This window comes from Neolamprologus multifasciatus, chromosome 1 (assembly GCF_963576455.1).
Source record: "Neolamprologus multifasciatus chromosome 1, fNeoMul1.2, whole genome shotgun sequence".
Classification (NCBI taxonomy): Eukaryota; Metazoa; Chordata; class Actinopteri; order Cichliformes; family Cichlidae; genus Neolamprologus; species Neolamprologus multifasciatus.
In genome coordinates, this window is record NC_140439.1 from 21,369,218 (window position 1) to 21,381,257 (window position 12,040).

General features: G+C 41.0%; 1 protein-coding gene across 2 annotated transcripts in view; it reads left to right on the top strand.

Annotated features, from left to right (window-relative positions):
- Window positions 1–12,040, top strand: part of myo1ea (myosin IEa) — a 59,071-nt gene that overhangs the window by 8,037 nt on the left and 38,994 nt on the right. For both annotated transcript variants that reach the window (XM_085146999.1, XM_085147081.1), the window contains exons 2-4: window positions 7,158–7,301; window positions 8,211–8,300; window positions 10,504–10,598. In XM_085146999.1, the coding sequence (XP_085003125.1) occupies window positions 7,158–7,301; window positions 8,211–8,300; window positions 10,504–10,598 (329 nt within the window). The remainder of the gene's footprint in view (window positions 1–7,157; window positions 7,302–8,210; window positions 8,301–10,503; window positions 10,599–12,040) is intronic.

Here is a 12,040-nt window from a genome sequence, read left to right on the forward strand (position 1 = left end):
CCAGAATGTCACTGAAGATGCATTTTTTACATTCCCGTCTTGGCTTTCTTCCATCTTGTCTGGGCGGTGTTTGCGATGATCATGGAGAAAGATTTCATCGAGATATACAAGTGATGGAAAACTGTTATCAGGGAAAATTTCCATACATGATGGGCAACTACTGCTGGTCCAAGCAAAGAGACACGGCTTGTGTGGTACAAGCCAGCAAGAGCTCAAACATTTTTGACCACTGTCTTCTGGTTTGTTTTCAGAATAAATATATGAAAATACTTTGGTGGGAAAAAGCTTTTTTCTTTTTTTTTTAAAGTGTGTAAACATCAGTGACGTGTATCTCAAAAACCTGACGTGCAACTTAAGTCTGATCTATTATCTGAAAACTGTGTTTTAAAAAAAAGGCTTGTCTGTGTTTCCCAGTGCGAACAAAAGACTAATTTGTAGACCAGTTTTATCTTTAACCGCTTTAGTTTAGAGGAAGACCTCCTCTGTGTGTTAAACTGTGAATGAACTCTTTAATCAGACTCCAGCTTTTAACTATAGTTTTCAGCATTGCTTCTGTGTGTTTGCATGTGTGTGTACAGAGCTTACTTAGACCTGAATGAGCATCCCCTCACTCACTGAGAAGCTCAGACTGGGTCACTGCTCCTCTGACTCCACTCTCTTTGCTTCTTCTGCTGAGCTCCTCCTCCATCTCTCATCATTGTTTATCTTTTTCCTCCACCATGGAAAGGCCAGCTATCTTAGTCAGCGGTTTCATCTGCATCTGGCCCAATTACATGCAGTGACTAATCTCACACAAAGTACAAGCGTAAGCAGCAGAGACCAGGTGGGAATTCAGCTTAGAGAGTGGTAACCCCTTAAGAACTGTTTGAAATGTTTTGGATCCCAACAAGCGTTCAAGAGGGGGGAAAAGGAAAATCGGTCAAAATCAACCCACTAACATAAATGTGTGTTGGAGCGATTCCCTGACTTGCTTTGGCGTTACTGAGGAGACGGTGATTGTAGCAGCTTAGCTGAAGTAGTACTAGAGGAAAAGAGTGACTAAATATCCTGTGTTTACTTTTTGGTCAGAGCAAGCAATATTCTTTACAGCTCACCTGCAGAGAGATCAGACTTCCTTGAGATCGTTAACAGCAAACAGTGACATGCCTTTTGCTGCAATGGCTACCATATGGCTCTGTTTGGAAGAGCGAAACCAGGGTGATAAAAATGAGAACGAGGACCTGTTTTCCAGACAGATTTAGTAACTTTATGTAATTTCAGTAAGCAATGAAAAAAAAAACTAACTTATTTAGGGAAGTTGAAGGCTGGAGGTTAAAGCTCATGTTCACGTTGTGCTGAAATGAAGTACTGGCAGGGGCCAATCTTTTAAATCTGTTTGGATTTGTCCAGCATTATCGTCAATTTGTTTGTTTACGTTGTGTAATTATTTAGGTCTTTGTTCTTGGTTTTATGTCATTTGTCTGATTTACACAACTGACCAGTCCCGATAGTCCTGAAGTAACCATCAGATAGAGTTTGGCGTGTGGGCTCCGAGCTTATCACATCCCCAAATCTAAACTGGGGAGTAATGACTAAACATCTCCCAGGCACTAATAGGTGGAGGCTGTGGTTGTGGGGGGGCTGAAACCGCACGCAGCGAATCATCGACACGTCAGAGGGAAAGATGGGAAATTTTGCTGCTTAAATAGAAAAATAAACAAATTAGGAGGTTGTGTTTGCTGTGCGACGTGAGGAGAGTGGGTCGTGTTACGTGTGTGTGATGCAGTGCAGCTCGAGTTGCCCGGCTGATCTAACTCACAGGCTCCATTTAGTTTTTATGTCATCAACAAAAATATGTGCTGCTGTAAGTTAAGTGCTGCGTGTGTGTAATTTCTTAAAATAGACTTCATGAAATCAGCGCTAGGAACAATATATTTAAACAAAGCTCTGACTTGGAATGGCAGCACAACTAATCTAATATCTGAGGGCTTATCAGATGTAGGGTCTCGCTTTAAACGGTCTGATCCAGGCCAAAAGTCTTAAGTCATATCAACTAAAATGTTTCTTGCAGTCTCCTTTAGTACGTGACCAGTATTAGCTTGTCTTGTACTGCTGTTCTTAGGATAAATTTAATTACAGCAGCTTTAGCTAAAATATCCTTCAGTTTTTCATGATGCGAAACAGGATGTGGTCCTGTATCGAGACCTTTTCTCTGTACTCGTACTGCTAGCGATCAGCTTCACAGAGCATTCCTCAGCCATGTGCTTCTATGAAAGTTGTGTGATTTCTCCAGACTTTTGCTGCACAGTGTTCATTGGCTTTAGCTGCTTCTTATTTTAGAAGCGAGGAATTCATTCTCATGGCTTTTATCCAGATCTGTCTCAGAAGGCAGAGGAGAAACCTAGCCCTAACACACGGTGGACTCACTGTTTCAGACTCTGATGTGGAAGAAGGGGAAAATGGCATAGAAGGGAGAAATAAGCGGGAAAGTGCCGCTTATGATACTGAATCAAACCCAGCCATTTCCTGTATCCCGAGTCAGAGCTGCTCACACACTTTCCATATATGGTGATGGTATTTGCATGGAGGGAAAGCCTGGGCTTATGGATCAGGAGCGGTGTTGAAATTCCTTTGTAGTAACTTCTGGGAAAAGGTCTGGTTCCGTTTTCAGATTTGACAAGAGAAAAGGAATCCACTGTCTTCTCTGCCCATTAATATTTTTTAGGGGAAGTTGTCACAATATTATATATTATATATATTTGCATTTATATAGATCTTGCCATGTGTGAGCTCCTTCTGTGTATAGCTGTGCTCAGAGGGAAGTCTCCGGTTGCATGGTGATGATGTCGTTATGGCCACTATAGACTCCACATTATGCCAGATGTCCCCTGTGTGTGTGTGTATGTCTTACTCCATCACCACAGACCTACGGTAACAGTAGTAAGATTTCCTGTAAACTGAGCCAAAGCGATTTCATACCATAAAACCTGTAAAAGCTAAACCTGAGAAAGTATGCTCAATATTATTTACCATAAAAGGTAATTGATTAGACATTAATGGTGCTGTGGCCTCATATTAAATTAAATTAGTTGAGTAATTAGTGCTATGAGATGGACAACTTTGTTGTGGAACAAATAAAAGGTCACAGTTATTTACTGTTACACTGTTCTCTTATTCGTTGTGCTCTTCACCTTAAACCTTATTAACAGGATGGAAGCAGAGTGCCTCAGTGGTTAACACCTTTGCCTTTTAGCAAGACAGTCCTGGATTCAAACCCAGGCAACTGTGTGGAGTTCGCATGTTCTCCAAGAGCTCCCAGGTTTTCTCTGGGAGCTCCAGTCTGAAATACAGTAAATGCTAAACAGCCTCCTCATTTAAGGTGCTGCACTTAGCAACCTGCAAAAGGTTTTTTTCATTTGTTTACAGTCTGGTTCATGTGCAGGGACTCAATTTAATAAAACTAGCGGCTCCATGCAGCACGACACTAACTGTAGAGAAACATCTGCTACATAACTTTTAAGTGTCTGGATTTAAATGAGTGGAAAAGTGTCAATTAAAAGTATAAAATAAGCGTTTTTGGTTCAAAGTCACGCTCCAGCCAATCATCGCTGTTACAGTCGGCACAGTCAGCTGCTCCGGAGCTGCTCAGCAGCAGAAGAGTGTGATTCTTTCAGGCGTCTCCCTGATGTCTGTACGTGTGCAGCTACTCCCTCAGTCGCTGCTGCGAGTATGAATATTTACTTAGTATGCTTCCCTCATTAGACAAGACCCAAGAACATGTGACTCTTGCCTCCTACGTTTCCAGCTTATTACCTCTCCCTTCTTGAGTCGGCAGACTTTCATTCCACACATAGCAAAGAGAAATTAAAGATATCATGTTCACTTATTTTCTCTTTGCGGTTGAGCCAGCGCTGTCTCTTAACATTGGCATTCCTGATGGACAAAAGGTGCTAACCTAAATAAGAATGTCAGAGTGTGCGATGGTAATTCCTTGAAATAAAAAGATCATCCGAGTTCATCCGTCAACAATAACGAATAACACTTTGTGTCTGTACTGAGGTCTATTAAGGACAAAGGAACCTCGAGATGAACACAATGCATTCAGAAGGATCAGCCTCACTGTTATATGCTGTAATTTTACTGTACACAGTAATACTGCTGTTCTCCTATTTATATTGCAATTCTACACCCTTCCTCTGACATTTCTTTTGTGTAAACAACACCTTTTAAAAGGCTGCTCATCCAGAAAATGGAAGATTTTTCCCTTTAGGTGGTTTTGCCAGATATACATTTTAAATATTTCTTTTTGTACAGTTTTGTAATTTACAGATAGAGAAGCAAATTCACTTCACCAAAAGCTGAGAGTGACATCATCCTGACACTGCTGACAATGAAAGAAGTCGGCATCTCTCTCAGCCACACCTAAAAGTTGTGAGGCCTGTTAATCCGTATGATGTCGAGAAGTAATCAAACAGCAATTTGCTGCTTCCCACCTAATGGAAAATACCCGCTGAATTAAGCTGAGAAGCCGTAAACATTCCTCGCCATCTCCCATGCTATGACTGAGTCTGTAAAGTGGTTTTAATCTCACTGCTGTAAAGAGTAAAGAGACTGTGGAGGATATTAAATGCTTCTGGCTCTCCTCTTCCTTGGACATGGTAATTTAGAGTTAATAAGTGAAAGCACAATGACTTTCCACGGTTAATTTTGTACTGTAGTGTTACGTTGTGGCTTTTTCCCTTTGCTGTTTTTGTTTCTTTTCCTTTTCCTGCTGTAAAAGCAACTTTAGCGCTTGACTTTTATTCACATCTTGCGTGTACTAGAGTCTCTATGTGCAGGAAAGATTATAGCATTTGGTGGAAATCCAGGCTTACAGTTTTAACGTGTTGTGTAACACTGGAATAAGCAGGACTCCGCGACCTCTAAGATTCAAAGCATAAACCCAAGAAACCAGAATGAAGTTGAAGTTTAAAGTTCAGCCCTGATGCTGGTACAGCAGTTGAGAAAATAATTGGCGGCCTTGCTAAACTTCATCTTTGTCCTTGGAAACCACAGTTGAGCAACAGTTATTGTATTCATAGTTTTGTTGTTGTTGCTTCACTTATTTTTAACAATATGCCACAATAAGACAACCTTTAATCGAACCTCACTTATCCACGGAAAATATAGAGGCATATTATGTACTCAAGACAACAAATCAACCATACACTTCTGACACAGAAAGTATCATCACTGAAAGAATAAAAGAACTGGGATTGATATGTGTGTCCTTTACTAAGTGTCTGTTAGCGTGCACTATGTGAAGACTCTCTGAAACCACAGGCTGCATAAAAGATGGATGAAGCTACCGCAAGATCACCCACTCGTTTTGAATTCTGTATTTTGAGGACTAAGCGTCAGCATTTTGGCTGCTAATGGCTAGAATGGAGTTCACTGTTATCAACAAACATGATAAGAATTACTTAGACTGTGCAAATATCTGCAAAACAGTACAAAGATAAAAGACTAACTGCTGAATTTGGCTCACCAGAACTGTATATTATAGCAAAGCATTTGTCAGATAATACATTACAAGAGGAAATCTCAGACGCCACAAACACGGTCCAGGGGTTTACTTTAGTGTTTTCAATTACAGCTCGGCCACACTAGAATAAAAATATGACGCAATTTCTTTGCAGCCAGGAAAAATCAGTGGCTTCCCTCTTAATTACATGAAGTTATTGTGCATTCTCTGATGGGCTATGAGTAGCTAGGGTCCTGAAATTGTCCTGAAAACATCCTGAAAGCGACGAAAGTCCTCCAGAATGGCATACCTTCTAAGTCTTTTATTCAATTCAATTCGGTTTTATCTATATAGCCCCAAATATCACAACAACAGCTGTCTCAATGTGCGTTATATTGTAAAGTAAAAATACTGCAATAATACAGAGAAAAAAGGGAAAACCCTAACAATCAGACAGTTTGAGCAAAGCTCTTTGACAAGAGGGGAAATAAAAAACTGCCTTTTAACAGGAAGAAACCTCCAGCAGAACCAGGATTGGGGGAGGGGGGCTGCAGTGAGGAGACAAAGACAAAACAAAGTCATGCGGTCTGGTTTTGTTTGCACCATTCCCCACCAGTTTTGTAGTTGATTACTTTCTAATCTTCTCTCATCTCCAGCATCTTTATTTTCCATGACTTTTTGTGTGCTAGATGTCTAACAGGAAGATGAAATCGACTGGCGACAAGTAGCCTAAATAATATCTCGCTCCAATGAGTCAAAATTGTGTTCGATTTCTTCCATCGCATGTAGACTCAGTAAAGCCTGGACTTCACTGCTGCTTCCTTTCTTTAAGACTAACTTTAAGAGCTGATGTTCACACAGCTGCTTTTTATTTTAGTGATGAGCACCAAAGCTGCATTTGACCAATCAGTGTGTCATGCTACACATCTACACCACATCACACACAGCTCTAGGAGAAAGTTTCTATTCTACAAGCTAAAAAAGATGATCGGCGTGGTTCTGCCGCCACATTCTAAAATTCCCAAAAAAGCTCCCGTGGTCCAAAAGCCCCTAATGATCTTTCTCTTGGCATTATTGTTTAAAGCCTTGCTCTTCTGCTTCCTCTCCCCACATTTCCTCCCTAAAGAGAGAGGAAGTCAAGAGTTAACTTGTGTGTTGACTAATGTTCTGGATGCTGTCCGTGTCTTTGAGTGGTTCTCCATCCAGGAGAAAGAGACTCACCCCTCACAGCACATTGTGACCCTCGTCCACAGTAGCCAGACAATACTGACTCATAGCACATGATGAATGACCTCAGTTCTCCGGAGACTCACTCAACTAAAGAGAAAAACAGGGATGTAGAGAGAAGCCAGAGTTTTAGGATGCTGGATAAATGTTTAGAGCATCTTTGGCAACAAGCGCTCTTGGGAATCTGACCTCGCACTGTTTTCATGTAAACATGTTTCTCAGGTCAGGAAATGTGTGTAATATTTATTTTTCTATGTTTTTTATTTGAGTGATAATGACCGTGTTCCACTTTCGTTTGATTGCCTGAGTGGTGTGGTTACGAAGGTTATGAGTGTGTTGAAAAGTAGCAGTGGGTCTGTGCATCCGTGATGTCAGACTCTATGCATGATCTCATTCTGTCTTTTTCAGTGACCTAACAGTTGGACATTGTGTGTGTTTTTTGTTTCAGGGGAGCCGGGGGCACTACCGGTACCACTGGCAGAGCCACAATGTCAAACACAGCGGCGTGGATGACATGGTGCTGCTCAGCAAGATCAATGAGGACGCCATCGTGGACAACCTCAAGAAGAGATACATGGATGACTACATCTTTGTATCCTTTGCTCACGCTCACAGTTCACACCCCAGTGAGGAATAGCGGAGCCCTTCTCTTTCCTGCTATACCCAGAATAGCTGAATGGTCATTCGCTGTAACATATTAGCAATGAGTAATAGGTCAGTGTTGGAAGGTGAGCGGGGAGGAAAGGGCGTCTTTGTATCTCTAACTCCTGCTCTTTCACCAGACCTTTCACTGTGGTGCAGAATTTGTAAGGGGGTGGTGAGAGCATAGCTGCTATCTTTTAAACAGCTGTATTTGATTTTGTTACGGATTTAAAATGATCTTCTTGAGAGCTATCATTTTCATACACTGCATTACACAAATGCTGGGTTTAAGTTTAAAGTGCAGCTGTGGCCACACACACACGCGCGCGTATTCACGACGTGAAACGAGGTGAATGAATGAGTGCCTTGAAAGGCCGCTCCTAATGGCTCATTACATAAACATAAACCTCACTGTCACTCGGCCAGTGCTCGGCATTACTAAGTTTACCAAATGCAGGCAGTTTGAGGTTCGACAGCTCTGAGTCTCTCCTTTGATTTTGCTCAGTAAATATCTGTAACTGTGAGGTCTCCCTGCCAAGGCTGTGGGTCACTATGGGCCACCCACAATAGCTGCTTTATTTGCCTTGGGCTGCATTTTGGCTTCAAGGCATAAAACCTCACAGTGTTACATGGTCGGTCTATTCTCTGTCATTTGTAAGCACTGCATACTTATTTAGGCTCAGGCCTGATCGCCAAATACGCCACACTGCTGCACTGTTGCCATCTCTGTTGACGTCATGGCAATCAGAGATTAAGTGCTTTCTTTTCAACACAGTTTTCTCTTTGTGAGAGGTGATTGTAATTTGGTACCACTGGTTTGCTCCCACTCGTTAATCTCTTTAACTCACAATCTCACCAGACGTACATCGGTCCCGTGCTCATATCTGTCAACCCCTTCAAGCAGATGCCATATTTTGGGGATAAAGAAATTGAGATGTATCAAGGCGCAGTAAGTAGATCCAGCATCATCTTAAGGAAATAAGCTTTTTTCTGGGTCTCTGATGTTATTGAAGCGTCAGGCTGGTTTAGGCTGGTAACGGTCTGAAAGACAAAGGTTTTAAATGTACTGGGTTAGATGCTGTGAAAACTTTCCAGCAAGCAGATGCTGCTGTCACAAACTTGACTCAACCGCTGGAGCAGCTTGGCAGCACCATCACAGAACATCCTGTTCGAGTCTGCCTCCTCTCTCTTGGCCAGCCCGTTGACAGCGAACTCGAATTCTCGAGCCAGGAACACACTGTAAAGCTTTAAAAACTCTAACAGACTGTGAAAGCATCACACATGCCAAATTCAGATCACATTTGCACACAAGTGCACGGGGTTTATATTTGCACGGTTAGCCAGTTCAAATTATCGGGGAAAAGTTCATATTTGTTCATAAGTTGTTTGAAATAATCACAAAAAGGGACCAAGTGCAACTGTCTTGGCAAAAGGTTGCTATTTTGTTCTAGCATCACAGACGAAAATGACATCAGTGTGTAATTGTATTATAGTGATTTTTTAAATGGTTTTTGTGGGTTTTATAGGTCAGCCTGTCTCTGATTACATAATAACTTTATTACGTATAAAAGTTTGCTTAAAACTTCACTAGGTTTCCTTAACCGTCAGGGCACTGTAGTTCTCAGCAGATGTTACTATACCACAAGTTAATAGTGAATTAACTGTTTAATACTTTTTATATTAATAAAATGAATATGAAATTTAACAAAATAATAAAATATAAAATGAGTAAGCCTACCCCTGAGCAGTGGTGTCCAGACTTTTTTATCTGACATCCCTTCAGCTCAGTATTAAAGTATTTATGTCCTAATTTTTGCTACTACTCTTTTTTTTTATTAGATCCATTCGTTTGGCTTGGGACAGGCAGGAAAGAGGGGAATAGAAGTTTGAAGCGTTGGCTTTTTAGTTGTTGTGCAAGGGAAGGCGGCCATTACAGTTGGAGTTCTAATGTCAATTGTGTGATTATTGCACTCACAACAGTAGGGTTTTTTTAACTGTGTGATGAACAAGTCATTAGCCATTAGCACGTACTCTCATATGTCCAAACATATCACACATCGCTTGGTTTCTCCATCAAATCCACCCCAAGTTTGTCACATCCAGTTTCAAAACACCAAGATGGCAACAGCTTCATAATTGGCTTTCCTAATAGGTGATGTCACAGAGGTTGTATTCATCTTTTATATACAGTCTATGGATGTTAAAAGTGTCACTTAGTGATTCATAAAGTAATCTAAGGAGCTTGAGTGACCTTACTGAAACTTATTGAGGTCAATTGATGCAAGATGTGAGTGGGTGTTAAGACCCCTGGGAAGGGATCTCAAAACTGGATTAAAGATGGCAGACAGTTGGTGCCATCAGTTTTTTTAAAGTGACTGTTTGGTTTTTCCAATGTGGAGGTCTTAGCACTCCTTGGTGGACAGCACAGCATGCGCTACATTGTCTAGTTTGTGTTTGGGAGTTGTGTCCGTGTTTTTGTCTGAGTGTGTGACTGGCTCTGAAGTGCACTGGGATGGAAACTGGGAGTTTCTCTGATGAACCTGATCCATAAGGGATGATGATGTTGTTCTGTTTGTCGGTCTGTTTCTCGCTAGTTGGCGTCTGACCTTCTTTACTATGCGTCTGTGCTGATTTGATGAAAGCCCAACTGGGATAATCACATGTATTAAAAGTTTTTTTTACATGTGTGTGTTCCTTTTCTTTCCCTTATTACTTAGAGGGAACGCTTTCTGCCCGGTGTTGCAGGGTCCTGATTACTCCACGTTTGTGGCGGGAGTCAAGGAGTAGGTACTGGTCTGTGTGTGGGGGCTTCTGGTAAAGCACAGTCCAAATTGGCAAACTGTTGTCCTTTGGGTCTTCCCTGGTAAACGTTATGTTTCTGTCCTCTGAGTTGATGTGAGCAGTGAAGGCTTCTACTTCTCAGCTTTTGATTTTGAACCAGATGTCATCTACGTATCTGTACCAGTGGCTAGGTGCTGTCCCTTTGAAAGAGCCAAGACCTTTACTTTCCACTTCCTCCACGTAAAGGTTGGCTACAATGGGTGACACTGGGGAGCCCATGGCATCCATGTTTTTGTCTATAGAAACCCTCGTTGTATTTAAATGTATGTTCACTTGTCTAACCACTAATTTAATCTTTTATCCTCTCTCAGGCTCAGTATGAGAATCCTCCTCACATCTACGCTCTGGCAGATAACATGTACAGAAACATGATGATAGACCGTGAGAACCAGTGTGTCATCATTAGGTAAGACTTTGAAATTCCGGCCATTCTTTCTCTGCCTTCTATAGTGATCATTAGTTAACGTCATGTGACAAGGAAATTATTTTCAGAACCAGAAAAGCTGCATTTTTATTTAAATTATCCATTCAAAATAGAGCCTGATAAACTGTACTGTACATTGGGGACTGATCTCAGTGCTTTTAAAAACCAGTGGATTTGCTTTAATCCAAAATAATTAAAAAGATCATAAATCAACCAAAATATGACCTTATCCATATCTTATTAAGATACTATAGTTGCCCAGTTTATTGGTTTCAGTTGACATTTTTGTAACCTTCAGCGCTTTATATTAGCGTGTCAAATGTCCAGGATGTGACAAAATGAGACAAAAGCTGGAGACGATAATCTGTGCAATGTGATCTGTGAGATCACAACACTGAACTGCTCTGCAGGTCATGATAATAGACGGGCGAGAGCACAGACCTAACAGGTCTGACCACATCATTCAATAGAGCTGACTCAGTGTTTGTGTGGTGTTTTTCCATCATACTGTTTTCAGCTTCAGTGAATTACAAATTAAAGAGAAAATAAAATGTGCCAGTCCTCGAATAGGAAAACAATGAATATTTTACAGCTTGATCTGGCTGCTAAATCCTCAGGATGTGAGATGGAAACAAAGCAGCCGCCATAGCAGCTATTTATGAAAAACTTCCTGTTTTTAAAAAAAAAGAAAAGAGGACACCTGCATGGTTCCCTCACTCCCTAGATTTAGAGGATTTTAGATGCTTTCGCAGCCTGTTTGAGTTTCCCGATGAATGTTTCTGACCTACAAAGCTGAGAAAAATGTGGTGTCATTAGGGAGTTTTTATGCTATGGCCCACTCATCTGAGCAGCGTGGTTGCTATAGTGTTTACCTCATGATGAATGACCCCTGCTTCAGCACTTTCGGCTGTTGTTTGGACAGCCAGCAGTTGCTCGTTCAGTTTTCCACATAAAGGCACCGAGGTGGATTTTGTGATTGACTAAATCAGCAAACAAAAGCATGGAAGTGGTTTTATGATGAACCAGGTCTCAGCAAACAAAGGCTGCTGTGAACTGCTAACCATGCAGCGTGGTCAGCACCCACCTGTGTTAGCAGTTTTTAAAAAAAATATTATATTAAGAAAATGTATGAATCAGAAATGAGGTTAATGCAGAAAAAGAGCGGCTGAGCATTTCTTTTATTTCTCTGATATTGTAACAGCATTTGAATATGTGACGATTTGGATTTAACGAAGTGTTTATTTCTCTTTTATGATACTTTTTGTTTTTTATCGAGGACCAGTTCCTTTACATGTACTCTAAATACAGATATACAGATATTTCAGAAATACACGATTTCACAATTTCTTGGCAGTTTTGGTTGATTTTGTTCTTTAAAGCCATCTTAAATTTCAGACACATGACGAGTGAACAACAGCTTCTTA